The sequence below is a fragment of the Spermophilus citellus genome (assembly GCF_964194105.1).
Source record: "Spermophilus citellus genome assembly, chromosome: 12".
Classification (NCBI taxonomy): domain Eukaryota; kingdom Metazoa; phylum Chordata; class Mammalia; order Rodentia; family Sciuridae; genus Spermophilus; species Spermophilus citellus.
The window spans coordinates 81,644,627-81,668,613 of NC_138198.1; the positions used below are offsets into that span (position 1 = coordinate 81,644,627).

The 23,987-nt window shown below is 35.4% G+C and overlaps 1 protein-coding gene across 2 annotated transcripts in view; it reads left to right on the forward strand.

Annotated features, from left to right (window-relative positions):
* Window positions 1-23,987, forward strand: part of MIB1 (MIB E3 ubiquitin protein ligase 1) — a 143,663-nt gene that overhangs the window by 8,029 nt on the left and 111,647 nt on the right. For both annotated transcript variants that reach the window (XM_081262806.1, XM_081262805.1), the window contains exons 2-3: window positions 18,282-18,453; window positions 20,437-20,566. In XM_081262806.1, coding sequence (XP_081118932.1) covers window positions 18,282-18,453; window positions 20,437-20,566 — 302 coding nt within the window. The remainder of the gene's footprint in view (window positions 1-18,281; window positions 18,454-20,436; window positions 20,567-23,987) is intronic.

The window sequence follows — 23,987 nt, forward strand, 5'->3', positions numbered from 1 at the left end:
TTCTTATTTACTTCTGTCAGAAAATACTATGTTTTAAATGATGATTTATTTATCTGTTTATTTATTTATTTTTAGTGGGGATTGAACCCAGGGCCTCAAGCATGCCTAACTACCACTAGATTACATTTTGGTTGAGCACTTCATTAAATCAAGTAATAGACCTGTATGTCAGTACTTCTCAAACTTTATGTTACGGGATAGTTAAACTTTACAAAGAGGAAACACAGATATCCTGGGGACCTTTTAAAATGCAGCTTCTGATTCAGTAGCTCTGTGATTCTGCAGGAGTATTTTTAATAAGTTCCTAGGTAATGGACATATTACTCAAGGACACACTTTGATTAGCAGGAAATTAAGTGACTTATCTTTCTAGTTGAGATGCACAGACTTTCTGTTTTCACTTCTCCCCTCAGCAGATTTCAAACCTTGATTTATTGTTAGAGTAATATATGTTTCTAAAAGTAGACTGGTAGTCTGGGAGAAGAGTGTACACAAAGAAATAAAGTTAGGCAGGTGTGATGGCACATGGTATAATCCCACCTACCAGAGAGGCTAAGGCAGGAGGCTTACAAATTCCAGGCTGGCCTCAGCAACTTAGTGAGACCCTAAAAAGTAAAAGGGACTGGGGATGTAGTTCAGTGGCAGAGTGTGAGGCCTTGAGTTCAATCTCCAATATCCCTGTCCCCCTCACAAAAGGAACATGTAATAGCTTTCTGATATACATGTTTTTTTGCAAGTGTAATGCTACCTTAATATATGTTTCTAGTACTGTACTTAATAGCCATATTCCTCTGATTAGATTAGATATTTCCTTTTTAATGTGTTCTCAGGTAGCTAACCCACCAGGAATTCTTCTCACTCTTTTTGATTGCTAGCCATTGTGATCAGTGCACTTGTGCTTCTGTTACAGTAAGTATGCTGTGATGTAATTGCCTTTTGCACTAAATTAGTAGTTTGATAGAAAGGTGTATGTGTTATATTTTTATCTTTTAGAAACTTGATCTATGGCTATAAATAAATATTTTCTGTACAAAATGTGTTTTTCAAAGGGTTTTTTGACTTATTTGATCTGAGGTTAGAGAGGTAATATCCTAAAATAGATAAAAGGTAACTCAGGCTCACCCGGATTAAAAAATTTGTTTCATCACAAAGTTAGTGAATGGCAGATAGTAGGGATGAACATCTAGCTTATTGCTTTTCTTCTAGTTTATTGCTTTTCTCCTTTGTCATTCTTTCAAGTACAGTTCAGTAGTTCAGAAATGATCACTATCTATAATACTTTTCCTGTGTGAAAATTGTTTATAAACTTTAAATATCTAGTTTAGAAATGAAATGTCCAGTGCTTGTGATTTCCTTATTTTTGTACAGCTGAGATTTTACTGTATAGTTGTGCCTTGGTATCTTCAGGGGATTGATTCCAGGAACCCCTGAAGATACTGAAATCCAAGGATACTCAAGTCCCTCATATAAAATGGGGCAATATTTGCATATAACCTATGCATATTCTCCGGTATATATTAATCTCTAGATTGCTTACAGTATTTAATTACAAAGAAAATTCTGTATAAATAGTTGTTATACTTTGTTGTTTAGGGAATAATGACAAGGAAAAAGTCTGTACAAATTCAGTACAGACATGGCTTTGCCTGTATAAAATTTTCAGTCTATGGTTGGGTGAGTACATAAGGTGACACTATAGTTTTGTGCTTATTCCTACTTGATATGTTTTGTTTTTCTTACAAATAATTTAATAGGTATTCCTTATATAGTAAAGTGACAATTATTTTTATGCCTTAAACTTATCTACTTATAAAGAAATATATATGTATACTCATCTCTTCTTTGACTAAATGTGTTGTTCTTCAGGATTCTTTTTTTTTTTTTTGCATATTTTTGTCTTGGGTATCTTTCTGTGACAGAACATAATCTGTATTACTTTTTTTAGTAGGTACATAGTATATAGTAGTTAAAAACAGTTTTATTTAATCATTCTTTTATATTGTTTTCTTTTTTTGTCATTTTATTTTATTTTTTTTGTGATACTGGGGATTGAATGAAGGACCTCACATGTTCTATGGGGCAAGCACTCTACCACTGAACTACATCACCAGCACCTTTCTGACATTTTAAACAATGCTGCAACAAACATCCTTGTGTACAGAAGATTTTATATATATATATATAATCTTCTGTACACTTTTTTCCTTTTGTTTTTGCTGTACTGGGGATTGAACCTGGGCTTCTTTACCCAGCTACATCCTCAGCCCTTTTTATTTTTTATTCTGAGACTGCGTCTCACTAAATTGATGAGGCTAGCCTTGAACTTGTGATCCTCCTGCCTCAGCCTCCCAACTCACTGGAATTCCATGAATGTGAGGATCACAGATGCATGTCTACTCTGCCTGGCTTGTGTTTAACTTATTTGTTAATTTATTATAGGAAATTCTCTTGTAAATGACATGATTAAATATTGTGTACACTGATTTTGAGATTCATTGCTTTTAATAGAATTTACCTTGTTTGTATTTATTATAACTGGTATATATTTTTTAGTTTACTGCTTTTTAAATTTTAATGTATATTTTTCTCAGTGAGTTGGAAATATCATTTTTTTTCTGTTCTCATAGTGGTTACTGTTTAATATTTAACAAACTGAAAAATTTGTGTTCTATACATGTAGAAAATGAAGTAGTCTCTTTAATTTCCTATGCTCCACATTTCTTACCTATTCCATTTGCCTTGGTTTTATGGAAATTATCAAGAAAATTAGTCCCAAATAGTTTGCATTGTTTTTGCTCTCTCTCTTCCCCATAAATATATGATCTTTCATTATATTTTAGAACTTGCTCTGAAAACTGCATTAAATTTCAAGGGCTAGTGGTATAACATGTAAAAGGCCCTGTAACTCCCAAAAGGCCATTAAACTTCACAGTTATATTATTAGTAATTTACTGGACTTAAAATTTAAGCATTGAGTTGGGCATGGTGGTTTGCACCTGCAGTTGCTGCTAGTCAGGATACTGAGATAGAGGAATCATTTGAGTCCAAGAGTTTGAGACCAACCTCGGCAATGTAGTAAGACCTTGTCTCTTAACAACAACAGTAGCAACAAATACAAAAACAGTACTTTCTTATTACTGTCTCTCATATCTTATATCTCATGTCTTTCCCTTTGTCCTCTCTCTTTTTTAAAAAAAGTTTCTTTTCTTTCTTTTTTTTTTTTTTTAAGAAATAGTTAAGAGTCCTTGGAGGCCTGAAAATTACTTAATTTTACTACACTTTCCCTCCCACTCCCGAACAACCTGAGTAATAATTTGTGTATTTATTTCTAAGTTCAAAATACTTCTCTCAAAACTAGCTCTCTGGTCCATTTAGTGTTGAAGATGAGAAGTCTTACGGTAGTGCGTAGTATGATTATCTGCTTAACTTAATGTAACACTATTGTTAGACATTTATGATTTTTCTGTGTGTGTGTATGTAATACGTAACAGGTAGTTTCTTATTTATAGTTATATTTAGCGTTTTATAAGAGGGGCTGGGGATGTGGCTTAAGTGGTAACGCGCTCGCCTGGCATCTGCGGGTCGCTGGGTTCGATCCTCAGCACCACATAAAATAAAGATGTTGTGTCCACCGAAAACTAAAAAATAAATATTAAAAAAAAAGAAAAGAAAAAGTATCATTCCTGTGAGAAACTTGTTTGCTGTTAAAGCAGTTTATTGAGCTACATATGAGGCATTAGGTTCTCCAGGTTGAGGTGGTTAGCCTTTACTATCAAAGTAGTACTAGGGTCCTTAATCTTTTAGCTTTTCTTTGTTCCATACAGATTAGCTCAAAATCCCAGTCATTTTAAACTCTTGCAGCCAAGCTCTTCCTTGGCAGATATGACGTAATATCTGCCATCATATCATATCTACTCAACTATCAGATGGTAGATAGTATTTCCTTTGCTTTTATGAGAAAAGTTTTACATTTAATGTTTGTGTGTATGTGGTCAGGGACAGTAGGGACTATTGTAGGATCTGGAACCCATAGATACAGAGGGCAGACTACTTTTTTTTTCATTCTATTTACTAGTTAAGTAAAAACGGACTGAAATTTAGCTCTTAGTGTCCTATCTTTTGTGTTGCTAGTAATTTCTTACAAATTAATTGGAAGGTCTTTCATTTATATATTTTGAACAAATGATTAAAAATCCACTAAATTTAAAATTAAGTAAAAATTATTTTCTTTTAAGGACGCAAACATGAGAATTTATTAGCAATATACCTCATTTCCAGTGTTGTAAACTATATAATGAAGGAAATGTATTATTATTAAAAGTTTATTTTTTTGGGTACTGGAAATTGAATCTCCAGGGGTGCTTTATCACTGAACTGTATCTCCAGCTCTTTTTGAGACAGGGTCTTGCTAAGTTGCTGAGGGTCTCACGAAGATGCCAAGGATGTTCTTGAACTTGTAATTCTCCTGTCTCTCAGCCTCTTGAGTCAATGGGATTACAGGCGTGCACCACTGTACTCTGCTTGGAAACATCTTTAAACATAAGTTTTCTTATTAGTTTCTTTGGGACAGTATTTTTTCATTTTTTTAAGACAATACCTGGGATAGATTAAATGGAGATATATATATATATATATATATATATATATATATATATATATATCCATATTTATCCATATTTGTTTATTTTTTAGTTATAGGTGGACACAATATCTTTATTTTATTTTTATGTGGTGCTGAGGATTGAACCCTGTGCCTCACACATGGTAGGCGAACACTCTACCTCTGAACCACAACCCAGTCCCTAAATGGATATAATTTAAAAAAATATCTTCCAAGGAGCATTTCATTTACAAATACTTTTCATCCCAGAAAAGTTGTGCAAATTTAGAATACTATTATTGTTATTTTAAAATATTTACTTTTTAGTTATATGTGGGCACAATATTTTTATTTTATTATTTTATTTTTATGTAGTGCTGAGGATCAAACCCAGTGCCTAATGCATGCTAGGTGAGCACTCTTCCACTGGGCCCCAGCTCCAGCCCAGAATACTATTATAAAAAAAAAAATTAAAATTTTGACTCTTTAAGTTCTTATCTCAAGATAATCAGTGATTTGTGTATCATTAGGACACACTACACAAGTCAGCCTAAGTGCCCCAAAGCTGCAGCATATGTTAATATGCTGGAGGTGCTTGAGGGCAGTTGTTAGCACCTCATGTTCTCAAATTTCTACTCACTTTCACTGTATCTTGGGTTTCAAATGTGATGTATGATTATTTATAGTGACCCAGTGAAGGTGCTATGACAGTCGGTTAATTTACAGTAAGTAAAACTCAGTTTTATTCTTGTATTTTTACGGAAAAAAATGAAAGTAGGTTTTTTGTTGTTGTTGTTGGTTCTGGGATTGAATCTAAGGCCACTTAACCACAGAGCCACATCCCTAACCATTTTTATTTTTTATTCTGAGACAGGATCTCACTCAGTTGCTTAGGGTCTTGCTAAATTGTTGAGGCTGGCTTTGAACTTTGATCCTCCTGCTTTAGCCTTCTGAACTTCTGGGATTACAGGCATGTGCTACAGTGCCAGCAAAAGTAGAAGTTTTTTATATATTTTTTAAAAGTCTTCTTGATCTTCTTTTTTTTTTTTTTTTTTAAAGAGAGAGTGAGAGTGAGAGAGTGAGAGAGAGAGAGGGAGAGAGAGAGAGAGAGAGAGAGGGAGAGAGAGAGGGAGAATTTTTAATATTTATTTTTTAGTTCTCGGCAGACACAACATCTTTGTTGGTATGTGGTGCTGAGGATCGAACCCGGGCCGCACGCATGCCAGGCAAGCGCGCTACCGCTTGAGCCACATCCCCAGCCCTTGATTTCCTTTTTTTAATATTTATTTTCTAGTTGTAGTTGGGCACAATACCTTTATTTTATTTATTTATTTTAATGTGGTGCTGAGGATCGAACCCAGAGCCTCGCTTGCACGTGGTAGGAGAGTGCTCTACTGCTGAGCCACAACCCCAGCCCAAAAATAGAAGTTTTAATGGAAGTTTAAACTCCTTATTCAGGATGCTTGGGACTGAGTTTATAAGTTTTTGAATTTTAGAATTATTTTATGGTATCTTTATCACATAACACACAGAGGCCTACAGCAATACCCGGAAATCAAGTACATTAATATTTCTGCAATGAAGCATATGAATAACTCTAAGGGGAAAAAGACTATATACTGTATGTAGCCCCTTGTTTGATCAGGTTAGATTTTATCACTAAGTGAGTTTGTGGTTAACTTAAAAATTAGAATTTAAATAACTTTTTTTTTGGTTGAGACAGGGTCTTGCTATATTGCTCAGACTCATCTTAAACTAATGATGGGCTCAAGTGATCCTCCTGGATCAGCCTCTTAAGTAGTTGGGATTATAGGAGTGTACTATCATGCCCTGTTTAGATTGTTTGTTTCTTTTTTAATTTTTGTTTTGAGACAGTGTCTTGCTAAGTTGTTGAGACTGGTCTTGAATTTGGAATCCTGCCTCACTCTCCCAAGTTGCTGGGATTATAGGTATGTGCCTCCATGCCTGGTGAATTTATCCTCTTGATGATAATCTTGTTCCTTTTAAAACAAGAAATGACTGGGCATGGGGTGCATGCCTGTAATTCCAGTGACTCTGGAGGCTAAGGCAGGAGGAGTCCAAGTTTGAGGCCAGCCTCATTAATTTAGTGAGACTGTATGAAAATAAGAAGAGCTCGGGATGTATCTAAGTGGTAAATTGCATCTGAGTTCAATCCTCAGCCTGTCCCTGCCCCCAGAAAACAGAAGAAAACAAAAAACCAGCAACAAATGGGGTGGTATGTGGGAACTTTTTTTGTGTGTGTGATAGTATTAGTAGTAGTCTTCTTTTTTCTCCCCCTAATTTGAACCTCAATTCTTTACCCATAAAATGAAATTCTTATGTTTCACTCGATTAATTTCTTACTCTTGTGTAACAAATGCTAAAAATGCAAATATATTACTAAAATTTCCAATTGTACACCTATTTTGACTACTTGTTTCTTTTGTTTGGACTGAATGTGGCCTGGTTATAATTTTATTGTGTGTACTTACAATAGAGTAGCTGAGATTACAAAAATAGAAAAGATATGATGGGAGGGTTGTAGATTTTGGGGCGATACTGTCAAAGAAATTTTCTTAATGCATATTAAAAATTGGTTGGTAGCCAGGTCTGGTGGCACATGCCTGTAATCCCAGTGGCTCAGGATTATAGTCCTCCTGCTGAGGCAGGAGGATTGCAAGTTCGAGGACAGCCTCAGCAATTTAGTTAGGCCCTAAGCAATTCAGTGAGAACCTGTCTTAAAATAAAAAAAATAAAAAGGATTGGAGATGTGGCTCAGTGGTAAAGTGCCTCTGGGTTCAATGCCCAGTACCCCCCATCATGAAAAAAAATATTGGCTGGAAGTAGATGGTGTATTTCTCTTTTATATTGTTGAAATTTATTTTAAAAGGAATCTTTTTGATTAAAATGTATTTCTTTGAAATTAAATATTAGAGTAGGATTTAATAAATTATATTAACAGGATGCCCTAGATATGTTATCATTCTTTAGACGATTTAAGTTGGCAGAGGGGTACCCATGATAGACTGAAGCACTCTAAAATTTGTAAGATCCACCTTGAATTTACTAATCTGTAACTTTAGGCAAGGGCTTCATTTTCTTCACCTATAAAACAGGAATGATAATGCCTATTTAAGTAGTGTCCAAAGGGTTAAATAAAAATATAGCTGGGTTTGGTGGCCACACGGCTTCCGAGGCTGAGGAGCCAGCCTCAACAATTTAGTGAAACCCTAAGCAATTTGGTGAGACCCTGCCTTTAAATAAAAATACAAAAAGGGCTGGGGATGTGTTTCTGTGGTTTAGCGCCCCTGGGTTCAATCCCTAGTACCAAAAAAAAAAAAAAAAAAAAAAAAAAGTATAGCACCAAACTTGGTAGTAGTAAATAGTGGCTGGTATTGTTAATCACAACAATCTTATTTTCTTTAATTTAGTATTTCTCAAGAGTCAGGAATGTGGAATATACCAACCAGCTGGTAGGTCACAAAGGCCTTGCCCTCATTAAGAGTTTTAATTATAGTTGAGACTATTTCTAAAGGAATTAGTAATTTGATAGTTCAGGAGAATAAAGATGGATACTGGAGTTTGGTTAACCTACATTAATCTGTAATAATTTTTTGTCACGTGATTTGGGGTTAAAGTTTGTGTGTGTGTGTGTGTGTGTGTGTGTGTGTGTGTGTGCGCCCCTCCCCACCCCCAGTGCTAAGCAAGTGCTTTGTCACTGAGCTAAATCCCCAGCCCTATGGTTAAAGTCGATGAATCTATAAATCAGAAATAGAATTTCTTTGTTGGTTGAATGACATAAAATTATGCCACAGTAACTAATTACATTTGATAATTGTTAAAGAATTGTAAATTCTTTTAATAGTGTAGGTGGACACAATACCTTTATTTTGTTTTTATGTGGTGCTGAGGCTCGAACCCAGTGTCTCACATGTGCTAGGCAAGTACTCTACCACTGAGCTACAGCCCCAGCCCAAATTCTATTTGTTTTTTTGGTACCAGGGATTGGCTCTAGGAGCACTTAGCCATTGAGTCATTCTTAGCCCTTTTTATTTATTTTTTTTATTTATTTATTTTTTTAAAGAGAGAGTGAGAGAGGAGAGAGAGAGAGAGAATTTTTAATATTTATTTTTTAGTTCTCGGCGGACACAACATCTTTGTTGGTATGTGGTGCTGAAGATCCAAGCCGGGCCGCACGCTTGCCAGGCGAGCGCGCTACCGATTGAGCCACATCCCCAGCCCCCCCTTTTTATTTTTTATTTTGTGACAGGGTTTCACTAAGTTGCTGAGGCTGGCTTTGAACTTGTGATCTTCCTGCCTCAGCCTTTCGAGCCGTTGGGATTACAGGTGTATGCCATCGTGACTGGTATAAATTCTTTTTAATGTTAGATGAAATCTTTTAATTTGGGCAAGAATTTTAGTGGATTAGCTAGGCACCATACTAGTCTACTGAAGATTTTTTACTTTATTTTTTTTGTGATACCAGGGATTAGACCCTGAGCAATCTATTACTCAGCCTTATTCCAGACCCTTTTTTATCTTATTTTTGAGATGGGCTTTTGCTAAATTGCCCAGGCTGGCCTTGAGCTTGTGGTTTACTGGCATAGCCTCCCCAGCTGGGATTATAGGTGTGCTCAGCTGTTGTTGTTGTTTTTTTAATTTTTTAGTTTTAATTTTCATTTGTTGATAGACCTTTATTTATTTATATGTGGTGCTGAGAATTGAACCCAGTGCCTCACACATGCCAGGCAAGTGCACTACTGCTGAGCCCCAGCCCCTGCTCAGCTGTTTTTATTTTTAGAAAGCTTTAAAATTTATCATATAATATTTTAAATAGCCAAGTAGATAAGTCAGTAATATTAGCAAATATACTGTTGTAGAAACTAAGTACTACTAATATATTTGAACACTGTATGTGTATTGCTCTCCAGTTACATTGTCTTTCTTCCTGTCCTATGTTAACTATCAGGTTAGTTTTTTGTTATTCCTGAGTTATGTTTTATATTATTTAAATGTCATGTCTTTCTATGTAAACAGTACGTAGTACTATATTTGTTACACTGTATTCTTCTGTAATTTAAAAATACTCAGCATTATGATTGAAGGATTCTTTTTGAATTTTGTGGCTGTTCAAAAATCTATTTTAGGTATTTTATTGTATACCTAATATATGTAGCCATTTTCTTGTTAATGAACAATTAGGTTGTTTTCTTTCTTATTTTTGCTATTAAATAATTGCTAATTTAGATAGTCTTTTTCCCTATTGAAGTGCTTAATAGACTGAACTGTTTGTATTGAAAACTCTAGTTTACTGTCATCTTTTCTATGGGGAAATGTTTTGAAAGGTTAAATGGTTTTATTATTTACATGTATAAAGTGAGAATATAAATTGATATGGGGTCTATAGGGAAATTTAATATTTTCCTTGGTCTATAGGGAAATTTAATATTTACCTTTAATCACTACTTTGTGAATCTGAGCTTTTTTTGGTTTTCTCAAGAGCTTATGGTTATTGATATTAACTAGCATGCTTTACTGTTTTCACAAAAGTTTGCAAGAAAGACTTCAGCTGTGTAAATTCTCTAAGTTATTGAACTTCGGAGAGATGCCATTAAAACTTAGAGCAGATGGTCATTTGAGTTTTAAAAGAATGAGTCAAAAGTTATTATCAGGTGGTTCATTTATTGGTGGCAGATGTCTTCACAAGAAAAGAGTATTAATTATCTCTCTAGGGTAATATATTAGGTAATATGGCATTCTGTAGCAAGAAGAAATGTGTTTTGAAATGAAAATTTGTTTTTCTTTTTTTGGGGGGAGGGGGTACAGAGATGTAACTCAGGGGCACTTAACCATTGAGTCATATCCCCAGCCCTCCCCCCCCCTTTTTTTTTTTTGAGAGAGAGAGATCTCTGAGAGAGAGAGAGAGAGAGAGAGAGAAAGAGAGAATTTTTTTTAATATTTATTTTTTAGTTTTCGGTGGACACAACATCTTTATTTTATTTTTAACTGGTGCTGAGGATGGAACCCAGCGCCCCGCCGTGCCAGGTGAGCGAGCTACCGCTTGAGCCACATCCCCAGCCCCCCCAGCTCTTTTTATTTTTTATTTTGAGACAGGGTCTTGCTAAGTTGCTGAGGCTGGTATCACACTTTTGATTCTTTTCTCTGAGCCTCCTGAGTTGCTGGGATTTCAGATGTGTGCCACCACACCTGAAATGAAAATTTCAAGGAATAAATCTTGTCGGGTTATTGGTTTTATGAGAATGAATTTGGTGAATGTAGTATCAGGAAGATACTTACTACCTACCATAAGAGGTCAGTAAAATTTTGACCTTGTATTTAATGCCATTTTTCTGTTTAATGTTTTCTTTAAACATCAACTTTTAAAGTCAGTTGCATTCTCATTAAAAATTCTATAGTGCTCATATTGATAGTGGAGTGGGTTGCTTTGTTTACTCTTCCAATTCTCAGGGATAGTCTGTTTCACAGCTGTTCAGTGGTTTTGTTGGCATTTGAACTGTGGGAACCAAGAAAGGATTTGGATGTGTTTTTGTGTGCATTAATGGTTTTCCTGAAGTATTCTTTAAAACCATGAATTGTAGATTTTTTTTAACTAGTTGTTGTCATTGTGTGTTTAAATGATTCCTTTTAAAGAAATCTGCACATCAGTTATGAGCTCATGAATGTTAATGTTATTGTACTTTGTAGAAAATGAACTTAGAGATACAAAATATGTAAATTAGGACAGTAGTTGCAAACAGAGTTTTTATTTATTTCTGTCAATATATTTTCCCTATGCCCTTTCCTTAGCCAAGTCTCACCTTAAGAGCTGCATGGTTAGTTCAGGATACACCTTTAAGTGCGTAATAGATACTTTGTTAGTGCATTTTACTTTTTTTTTTTTTTTTTTTTGTGATGACATGTTGGAGACATACTTTAGATCTTGTTCAGGAACTGAACCATTGTGTGGACATTTACTATTAGCTATGGTTGATATTCTGATACTTTTGGTCACCTTCCTGTGGTAAGGCAGATGATGTAGATTAGATGCTACTAATATCAGGCATGTGGCATGAAGAGTACACCTGGGTAAAAGTATGTTTTCATAAGCATAATATAACCCAGTGTAAGGATTTTAAAAAGTAAGACTGTAAAAAAGTAAGTAGTAGCCGTATACACTATTAGCAAAATAATTTGAAAGTTGATTTCTGTAGACACTTGCTTAGGTCCCTCATGTTTTTGTTTTTCAGTTTTAATTTTAAGTGATATGTACATTATCTCTAGTGCTTATATTTTATTTTAAGTGCTCCTATTCACCTAGCTGCTCCTTAGAATTAATACATAGTGCAAAAAATTTGGACAACTACAAGGTGCTATCTTGTTTTGGAAATTATCTTTCTAGTGTTCCTGTAATATGTCTTATTTATTTATTATTTTTTGGCAAAAATGTTATACTTCAATTCCTTGCAAATTACTTGATAAAATGATGATATATTTACCATGTTAGCAGTATGTTTTCTACATGTTTAAACTACATGTATTTTCCACTAAGAATTAACATAGCCTGTATTTTCAACATCATTAAGTTACATTTTTGTTTTTACTACATACAATTGAGTATTTTGGGGCATACTTTAAAAATTTTTTTGGAGGCAAGCCAAAGACTTTAAGTCATTTGAAACATTTTGCCAAGTGTTTTCTATAGAATTTGTGTCAATTTTTATATATTATTCAGGGATCTCTGACTGGCTTTCTTGACATATCTACAATATGCACTGAAGATAGTATATTTAGTTGGTGTTCTGTTTGTGGTGCTGGGGATCCAACTAGGGACTCATTTGTGCTAGGAAAGTGCTCTATGAATGAGCTGCATCTCCAGCCTTCTTGTTTAAAGTGTAAAATTAACAGCATGGTTGTAATACACATTTAACAATTCAAAAGCGTGAAGAACAAAATGTGAAATTGTGCACTCCAGCCATTGTTAGCAATTTGTCATGGGTTTTCATATTGATCTCTCATTATCTACTATGTATATATGTGCCCACTTGGCATTTGTGTGACTTCTGAGGTTTGTTTCACGCTTATAAAGACTTTGTTTAAAATTGTAAAATATGCTGTTTAACTTTTTATGAGCACTTCTGTGTCTTTTTTTTTAAAAAATGTATTGAGCTCTGTTTTATCTTGAGTTTATTTTTGGTACATTGTACTGTAGGGAACTATAATTTAACAAACATCAAAAAATGTTTTCAACTTGCTTTGTTCTGATTACTATGGTTACAGTACTATGGTTACCCCAAAATCGAGTGGTGTAAAACAGTTTATATGCTCTTGGCTCCTGTGGGTCAGCAATTTTGGTAATGGCGTGGTGAGGAATGGCTTTTTGATACTGCACAATGTCTGGAGCCTCAGCTGGAAGACCCAAACAGCTAGGGGACTGGTGCAGCCAGAGTTCCTTAGGCATTTTAACTCTGGGTCCTCTCCACGTGATCTTTCTGTAGTGACTTTTCAGGGTGGCTAGACTTACTATGTATTGGCTCAGAGCTTCTAGTGCATACTGGGTGTGAATCTTGAGGGGGAGAGAGTGACAGGCAGATAGGACAAGTAAATGGCATCTGCATTAGTTTTCATGACCTAACTTAAGAAGTCATATACTGTCACTTCCTCTGCACTCTGTTGATTGAAGTAATTAGGAATGTTTATTTAGGTCCAATGGAGAGAGAAGTGACCCACCTCTTTTAAAATTTTTTTTAAATTGTCAGTTTACCTTTATTTATATGTGGTGCTGAGAATTGAACCCAGTGCCTCACACATGCTAGGCAAGTACTCTACCACTGTGATACAACCTCAGCCCTGTATCCACCTCTTGATGGTGGAGTGTCATTTGGGGTCTCCTAAAAAAGCACGTAGGATGAGTCATAAATTAGCATGGCCATCTGTGGAACATACAACCAGTTATACCTTTCTTCCCTTTTAAAAATACACTCAGTTTTCTAGGAATATAATTTATATATAATACATATATAAAAAAGCCAGGGGTATGTTTATTTTACTATTCAATTCCGTGAATTTTAAAACATAAAATCTGTTGTGATTCTTGGTATTTCTCTTTAAAAATTGCAGTTTTATGAAAATTCAAATAATAATTCTGCTCAAATAGTTATGATAGTTTTAATTTGTCAGTAGGTTTCAGAATTTACCTAAAAATTATCTTTTGTGAACTAGAGCAATTTTTTACTTAATTTTGTATTTCTATTGGAAGTAATAGTTATAGAAATAATTACAGAATTATTATTCAAAATGTACATTCTATGGAATTGATAATGATTTAAAGCAAAATATAGTAATTTTTTAATGACCTAAGGGATGGATATGGATGTGGATGTCCAGTGTGGACTATTTATATACTTTGATTTTATTTTTTAATCCTTTTGTGATTAAAGGAGAAAAAGTCAAGGGCTGGGGTTGTGACTCAGTGGTAAAATGCTTGCCTAGCATGAAAAAAGCCCTGGGTTCAATCCCTAGCACCGCAGAAAAAAAAGTCAAGCTCTTTTCTGTGTATTCATTTTATATCCCTAGAAGGAAATCTAGGGATTGAACCCAGGGGTGCTTAACCACTGAGTCACATACCCAGCCCTTTTTACTTTTTTTCTTTTTGAGACAGGGTCCCTCTAAATTGTTGAGGATGGCCTCAAACTTGTCATTCTCTTGCCTCAGCCTCCCGGCTTGTGCGCTACTTGGCCCTTTGATCCATATTCTAAAAGACTGAAACATGTAATACTGGTGAATATTGATAGCTATGAGTTGTGTAGCTGTAATTCTCTGGTTTTTAAATTTTAGTTCACATTTCATTTAGGCTTCAATATAGTTTCTTTTGGGCCTATAACTGATAATAATTTCATGATTGATACAGTCAGATTTAATTTGCACAATATAAAAGGAAGACATCGTTATTAACTGATAAAAAGTGGTGCATAATCTGCTGGCATGCATCGCTATTTTGTGTGGTAGCTCTGGATCAAAAATAATCGAAAGGAATTGAGAAGATTAGTACAACCCCTAGGAAGCCACAGGATGTGGGGAAGAATGTGAGATAAAATAGTAATAAGAGAATAGCCATGGAGAAGGTGGGTAATTTGCTAAAATGGGGTTAATTTCACATGAATAATTGCTTCCTGTGTGCAGTTTCTAAGAAATTGAGACCCTATTAAGTTCTTTGATTTCTGTATAAAGATTGTGGAATTCTGATGATTTTTTTATTACCAAATTATTTAAGCAGATGAATAGTAAATTTCATAAATTCTTACTAAAATTAAATACAGTATAACTGCTTGCATTTACATTTTACTTTAAATTCCTTCAAAGTGTGTTCACCTCTGTGTCACTATAGCCTTCATGTGAAAGGAAGTGTTTTCTCAATTTGTACTTCACAATATTGGTCCTAGAGTAGTGTAAGTCGATTTTAAATATTATGTACCTAGCAAGTTACAGAGCTAGGGTCTTAAATAACATGGCTTTGCATTTATGTATGTGTATATATTTATGTAATATTTGAGATGGAATCTTGCTATGACACCCTCCTTAGTAGCTGGGACTACAGATGTGTGCCTGTAATAGTTTTGTGTAGTAATATGAATATACAGGTTAGAAATCGTATTTTATTTTGTTATTTCCTAGCCAAGTCTGATTATATTGCACTTTTCTGCTAAAATATGAGACTACTTGGTTCATTGAACACGCTCTGCTCTTCTGTGAGTTCCTTTCTTTGAAAGGGTTTGCTCATCATTTCTGTGAAACTCTTCTCATTCTTTTTTCTGATTTAGTTTTTTGGGTGTCTGTTTCTATCAATGGAGGACCTGGATTTATTTGTTTGTTTTGGTGCTGGGGATCAGATCCAGGACCTTACACTTGCTGAGCTGCACCCATAGCCCTAATTAGTATATTCTTATTTATTTTTTTCTTGATACTTCCCTTCTTGTTTTTAAGCAGAACAGTTCCTAGATTTCAGTTTAATGTGCTGCTTAATTGCCTATTCCTAAATAGATATTTTTATATCTTTTTAAATATATATTTTATTTCATTTGTTGATTTTTATGTGGTGCTGAGGATCGAACCCAGTGCCTCACCTGTATGAGGCAAGTGCTCTGCCACTGAGCCACAATCCCAGCCCCCTAAATATCTCTTAATATTTTTATTTATCTTGAATGATCTTATTTATGCTTTATGATTCATACTTTCTATATCTTTTATCTTCTGACCCAGTCACTAAGTCTTGACTTCAGCTCTCCATTTCTGTTGTCCCCATTCTAACTCAAACCACTATGGATTTACCTGGTATGCTTCAGACTTCCTATAACTTGACTCTTTTGCTAGTCATTTTTACTTTCTTGATTTCTCTTTACTGCACTACAGAAAGAGTGATATTTGAAAATACCAGAGGGCCTGCTCCCAATTGGAGTGGGAGTAAAGAACACCCCCTGTCCCTACAGTCAGGCATTTGTGTGGTAGGAGACTGCAGGGGATTTTTCATAAAACGTGGGGTATTATGCTCTTTTATTGTCCAATAGGCATTGCTCTTTCTTTCTTTCCTTCCTTTGGGCCTTGTCCATGCTAGGCAAGTGCTCTATCTCTGAGGATAGAGCTCTTAAAATTTTTAAAGAGTCTCACTAAGTTGCCCAGGCTGGCCTTGAACTTTTGATCCTCCATGTAATCCCGAGTGATTTGAGATTATAGGTTTGTGCCATTGGGCCTGGCTCCAGTTTCCTTTCAGTCATTTTGGAGTTTGTTCTATCCTTCCTCCTTTCTTTCTACTCCTACCTTCATCCTCTTAACCTTCTCAGCTCAGACACAGGCTTACACTCAGGTTGCCCCTTGGTTTAATTCTGGTTATATAAAATGAATAATAGAGGTTCCCCCTTCTTTGTAGGAAATAGCAATAGTGTATTAATTCCTGTAGAATTTAGTAATAATATTACTATTTTTGTACTGTAGTTCTTGCAAGTATACCACATTTTTATTTGATTTTTAGAACACATTGCTTCACTACCAAAGAGTATATTACCTTCTCCAAAGGGGACCAAGGTTCTAGGAATGAAAATGGCTTCTTTTATTTATTGAAAGTACCTCAACTTAGACATAATAGAGAAGAATATAATGACTCTCTATATACCCATTACCCAATTTAGCATGGTTAATCTTTCATCTGAATCTCACCTTAGTTTCCCACTATCCATCTCCAATTATTTTGAAATAAATACCTTTATTTTTTATGTAGAAACTTCGGTTACAATGTTTTCTTCAAGGATACCAAATAATTATTGACAGAACCAGAACTTTAATCCAGGAGAGTGTCACTGTTATACATCCTTAAGCTTGATTATCTAGGATATGTTTATAATGTTCAGAAGCCACAAAATGTTTCAAAAAATTCTAGCATTGACCTGGGATTGTGGCTCAGCAGTAGAGTGCTCGCCTAGCACGTGTGAGGCCCTGGGTTGGATCCTCAGCACTACATTAAAAAAAAAAAAAAAGAATAAAATAAAGGTATTGTGTCCAACTACAACTAAAAAATAAATATTTTTAAAAAATTCTAGTTTTAATTTATGAACAAATGGTATTAATATCACAGAATAGTAAAGGAATATTACCCCCAATCCTATTGCTCTAAAATGAAAGTTATTTTCATTACTTTATAGGGGTATCTTATTTTTTTGGTGGTTGTAGTTGGCCAGCATGACTTTATTTGTTTATTTTTATGTGGTGCTAAGGATTGAACCCAGTGCCTCACACATGCTAGGCAAGTGCTCTGCCACTGAGCTAGAGCCTCAGCCCCAAGGGTATCTTTTAATAGTTTCAACATCTGTCTCATCCATCTGTGTGAACAGTTTTAGTAGAAGTCATTTTACCAAGTGCTTTTTTTCCTTTGGGGGAAGACCCCGTTGATCATGGTGTATTGTTTTCCCTTAAGTAGGGAAACTTGCTTGCTAATCATTTTCTAGAATTTGTTTTCTGGCGGGAAAAAAATCCCCTATAGGTAAACGCTTAAATTGATAGTTTGTTTCCATATCATGAGAATGAAATTGTCTTTTCTTTTTTGGTATTTGCTTATCTGGAGAGTAGTTTGAGATTCTAAAGATTTTTTAGTATTGTAGTCTGTAATATCTATATGGTGGTAAAGGATTCTTCCTTCTTTCTCTGAATTGAATCTCAGTTTCAGTTTATGGATCAAAGGGTAAGTTTTACTGTAGAAAAACTGGAATTCTTATTGTTTTTTGCAGTCTTGGGGATTGAACCCTGAATTGTGTTCTTCCTAATGAATGGGAAAGAAACATATTTAGTTTGTAATTTGTACCAATTAACATATTTTAGATCTCTCTTAAAAATATTTATTTTTTAGTTGTAGTTGGACACAATACATTTATTTATTTATTTATTTACTTACTTACTTATATGTGGTGCTGAGGATCGAACCCAGGGTCTCGCAAATGTGAGACAAGTGCTGTACCACTGAGCCACAAGCCCATCCCAAATATTTTAGTTCTCTTATCTTGAAACTATGTGGTATAAGTGATGTTTCTCCTTACTTGATTAAAATACCTTGTAAAATGATGTATTAATTTTTCTACTTGGGAATAATATGCAAATAAGTATTTGTAAGTAATATAAGTATGTATCTTTGTTTTAATAGGCATCAAGCATGATGGAACTATGTGTGACACCTGTCGCCAACAACCAATCATTGGCATTCGATGGAAATGTGCAGAGTGTACAAATTATGATTTGTGCACAGTTTGTTATCATGGAGATAAACACCATTTAAGGCATCGCTTTTACAGAATTACTACACCAGGAAGTGAACGGTAGGGGAAACAATTTTTTTTTTCCATTGTGGCTCCTTATTGTGACTATTAGTTAGCCTTAAAAACAGGATTAGGAAATAACTTCTGACGGCTGATTTAGTATAAGTAGGTAGCAAATAACAGGGTAAACATGACTGGGTTTGCTGAAACGTGAGAGGAAAACTCTATGAAGGTGGAACTGTATGTTTTTCTGAGATAGTCCGAGTTATTAATTCTCTAACATAGAGATTTGACATCACTTATTATTTGGAAATTCAAAGGCAATCCAAAGAGACTGATTATTTTTTTCTCACTATGCTTTCTATTCCAATTGTTATGAGCCCTAAGGCCCATTGATTGAGTTATTAGGCATATATTAAGACCATATGACTACTATTTTTGTGAAGATTTGAATGTAAATAAGATGCAGTATTTTTAAGGAGTTTACAATTTAAAGGAAATAATAGATCAACAATAATTATCACATGTTATTTTAGACTATGGTAGAGATGCGTATTAGATATCTTAGAAGCAATGCCTAGGGTATTAATAGTGATGGAATTTTCTTATGTAGTTATAGATAATGACTAGGAGCAAGAATACAGCCAATGATAGAAAGACAGCTAGAAGGAGGAATAGATAAATTGATCCTTTTTTTTGGGCGGGGGTACTGGGGATTGAACCCAGGGGTGCTTTACCCCTAAGTTACATCTCTAAGGCCCTGCCCCCCGACTTTTTTAGATTTTAAGGCAGGATCTGTCTAAGTTGCTTAGTGTCTCACTAATTTGCTGAGGTTGACTTTAAACTTTTGATTCTTCTGCCTCAGCCTCCTGAGTTGCTGGAATTATAGGTATATGCCATTGGGCCTGGCAGTAAATTAGTTTTTCAGTCAAATCTTCCCAGTGCAAATTGTGATTCTGTCCTTTATTAACTGAGTAATTCTGAACAAGTTGTTTTTGTCTTTTGCTTATAATTAAAATAAAGATATTCCAAAAATGAATAGAAAATAATAAAAAAAATCCCCAAACTTTTCTGAGTATATGAATGAGAAGGGTATAGAAGAATAAGAGATAGATAGCCTTGGAGAAACAAGCTGATCCACGTAGTGCAAAATTTTTTCAAGGTCCATAATTTTCTATAAGTATACACCATTTTGGAGACAGTTTAGCATAGGTCAAATCCAGGTCACAGATGTTTTTTACTGGCATATACTAAAATTTTTTTAAATTATTACTGTAAATTTTTAAATTATTGCTAATCTTTTATGGATTCTTAAAACACACACACACCCCAAAGACTGTCAACACTAGGCTTATATTTGTTCTTGGCAACAATGACTGAAGCAGATGTGTACCCTTTAGACGGTGGGTTGACCAAAAGTTGACGGACGAGTTGACCAAAGTTCTACCACCAGCTGTTGTCTTCTGAAGTCTGAGGCAAAGAACTGTTTGCCATTTGTCATTGTAGTGCTGCCTATTTTAGGCCCTTATTTATTTGTATGGCTGCTATAGAGGAATTTATTTGTCACCTTTAAAACAGTGAAGAGTATAGTGTTACTCTAAAGTGATTATACTGGATTCATATTTTGATTCCATTTCCTTTTTAACTTTTGTATACTTGGGCAAATTATTTAGCTTCTTTTTGGGAGGGAGGGGCTACCGGGGATTGAACTCAGGGGCACTCAGTCACTGAGCCACATCCTCACCCCTGTTTTGTATTTTATTTAGAGACAGGGTCTCATGGAGTTGCTTAGCACCTCGCTTTTGCTGAGGCTGGCTTTGAACTCATGATCGGTGCCTCAGCCTCTTGAATTGCCAGGATTATAGGTGTGTGCCACAGTGCCCTGCTATTTAGCTTTTTTGAGATTCACATTTCTACATTTGTAAAATGGATAATGTAGCTTTATCTTAAGGAGTATAATACATTTTATACCTGTGTAAGTCCTTTTATGTATAAATTATTACCCATTTTTATATAAATTTAAATAAATACCTTTATTTTTAGGGTTTTGTTAGAGTCTCGTAGAAAATCTAAGAAGATTACAGCCAGAGGAATCTTTGCAGGTGCCAGAGTGGTACGAGGAGTGGACTGGCAGTGGGAAGATCAAGATGGAGGAAATGGGCGTAGGGGAAAGGTACAGCATTTTTCTGAATTTGTTATGCATTTCTAGATTATTCAGTAACAACTTTTAAAATTATTTCTTGTTTTTTTTGGAGGAGAACAGATTGTTCCTGCTCTTTTGTAAGTATTGGTATTCCTTGAGAAGGTTGTTATATAGCTTTTGCCTTTTATTTTTACTATTTTTTTATAGCAGACCAGTGTTTTTTTATTATTATTATTATTATTATTATTATTATTAATATTATTGTTATTATTTTGGTACTGGGAATTGAACCCAGAGATACTTTACCACTATGCCACCTCCTTAGCCTTTTTTATTTTTTTATTTTGAGACAGGGTCTCACAAAGTTGCTTAGGGTATTTCAAAGTTGCTGAAGCTGGCCTATAACTTATAATCCTCCCCTTTCAGCTTTCTGAGTTGTTGGGATTCTGCCTAACTAGGTTTTACCTTTTTCTTTGAGGCTTCATATCCCTATTTTGTTGCCCAGAATGCCTTTCTGAACATTCCATTTTGGGCCATTCTCCCTAAGGGGATCTCATGTTCTTGACTTTCTATTGTTAAAACTTCATTTGAGGGGCTGGATGTGGGGAGCTCAATGCTAGAGTGTTTGTCTAGCATGTGTGAGGCCCTGGATTTGATCCCTAGTACTGGAAAGAGAGAGGGACAGGCGGAAGGGGAGAGAATGAATAAATGAAAGAATGGAAGGGAGGGAGGGAGAGACAGGGAAAGAAAGAAAGAAGTGTTTTATATTCCATTCCCTCAAAGGCCTACTCCTTAGGGGCAATAGGCAGCTCCTTTTTCTTTCTTTTTTTTAAAATAAATTTTTTAGTTGTAGATAGACATAATACCTTTATTTATTTTTATGTGGTGCTGAGTATCGAACCTAGTGCCTAACACATGGTAAGCAAGCGCTCTACTACTGAGCTACAGCCCCAGCTCCTCCTTTTTTCTTTAAAAAATAAAAAAGAAAGTGGCTAGGCATTGAAGGCCTCGCCATGCTAGGCAGGCACTTTACCACTGAGCTACATACCAGACAGTAGGCAGCTACTTGGTTATCCCCTCTATTGGCTTCTGTTACTCCTTTCAGGGCCACAGAGCGGGGGCTGCCTGGGGTCAGTCATGGCAGTTATTTTGAAGGGAGTTTTGTATAGCCTGGTCAGCTGGGGTGGAATACTAGGGATGTTTGGGTAAGTGAGTTGTTGGTTGTATATATTTTGGATTTCATGTTCCTTTGTCTGATATTCATTCATTGGTTCCATTTAGTCAGCAAATATTATTGAGTATGTTCTGTGTTGTGCTAGATGTATTAAAATGAGTAGCATTTCACATTTGAGACTTACGTGTCAACCACATCAGTTGCATTGTTACGTTTTTGAAAAAATTGTCTATAGCATTGAAGAATGATTTTAAAAACTTTCTGAGAAACTTCACAGGAATTTGGAAGCCTCTTTTGAACAGACTTGGTGCTTTGTACATGCTTTTGAGTTTCAGATTTTTAAACATTTTTTTCATATAATTTTCTAAATTCAGAGTAGTTTTATTATTTTCATTTAAAATAATATGTCTCTTTAATACTTGGACATCAGACATGTATTTTATTAAAATAAAAAAGGAAACACTTTTTAATTCAAGAAACTATTGAATACTTATTATGGACAGGTTTCTGTTGCAGGCATTGGGGCTGCAGTAATAAGCAGACAATGTTCCTACCTGCCTTAAGTTTATATTCTAGTTTGGATGGAGAGAGAACAAAACAATCTGAATTCTTGTAAATGTAGTATGGTATGTAGATAGCAGCATGAGTATTGCCTGACAGCTTGTTAGAAATATGATAGGTAATTGTAATTCATCTTTTTCCCAGACTTTCTAAACTAGGGTTTGCATTTTAACAAGATCCCTAGGTAATTTGTATACATACTCAAGTTTGAGAAGTATTGCTTTTAAAAGAAAATAGAGCAATGTGAATTTGGAAAAGTCTTGACTTTTGGATGGTTGGATTGCCAAGGGGACATGCTTGGTAAATCAGTGGTAGAGGTAGGGCAACCCTTTGGGGTGGGGACAGGAACAACCCTGCCCCAATGCATTGGTCATAGCAAATCAGTTTCTGGCTAGACATGAGCCTCTATCTGTGCTCTTCCTCATCAAGGCACCTTGGTGCTGAACAGCCTCTATAACATTTATAACAGTCCTGCATCACATATACCAAAGAATATATCAGTGTACATGAAAACTTAAGGAGTAGTGGTAAAATGAACACTTTTGCCCTCAATATACAGATTAAGAAGTAGAATAAATACCTTTAAAAGCCTTATCCCATTTACAACACCCCTCTCCTAGGGTAACCAATATACTTAATTTGTGTTCATCATTCTCTTGTGTTTTTTTCCCTTTTTCATTTTGTGTTGTACCCTACAATAATTTATATTTGAGTTTTGAAAAACCATGTAGCAAGCATAAATCTAGCTGTTGTAAGGACAGGGCAGGACTACTCCTTTTAGATGTAGGCTCCCAGGAGAATATGAACTGAATAGTCTGCATAACCTGTTGTGCCCCAGTGTCATGAGAGTTATAAGAGATTTATAAGAGAGTCCTTTTGGGGCAGTCGGTGAGCAAAGTCATTCATAAATCCTGGGAACATAGTGCTCAACATAGTCAGAACATCAGGCGGCAAAGAAGGGCTAGGTGCTGGGCATCAGGCAGGAATATTTTCAAAGAAAATGGGTTGCTATGTATTTTTTTTCCCTAAGCCATACTATAGCCCACCTGAGTTTTAGGAGTAGGTAAAAGCAGAATATTCACTGGAGAGCAGAGAGGGATGTAGGTGAGAGATTTTATTGCTTAGGGAATGGTGGCAAGTGGAAATGTCATTATATAGTCCAAATAAGCCAAGTGCACTTGAGATGTGGATAAGGCTCACTTGGGCAGTATGTTCTTAGGTCAATAAATAGTATGGTGGCATGGGACTCTTGATAGTAAAAACCTTCAATTTGTCTGGACATGGCTACAATCTGGATGGATGTGTTACCTTTATGCCTGGTGCCCAGCAGTCATCTTTGACACTCCCTTTGATATCCCTTTTCCTGACTGTATCTCATGGTTTTTTTTTTTTTTGTGTGTGTGGGAGGGGGTAGGGGGTGGGGGTACTATGGATTGAACTCAGGGGCACTCAACTGCTGAGCCACATCCACAGTCCTATTTTGTATTTTTATGTAGAGACAGGGTCTCAATGAGTTGCTTAGCACCTTGCTTTTGCTGCGCCGGGCTTTGTGATCCTCCTGTCTCAGCCTCCAGAGCTGCTGGGATTACAGATGTGTGCCATTGCGCTTGGCTCTTTTTTTTTTTTTAATTAGTTATACATGACAGTAGAATGCACTTATATACTTTGATGTATCTACATAGATGGGATATAATTTTTCACTTTTCTGAATATACA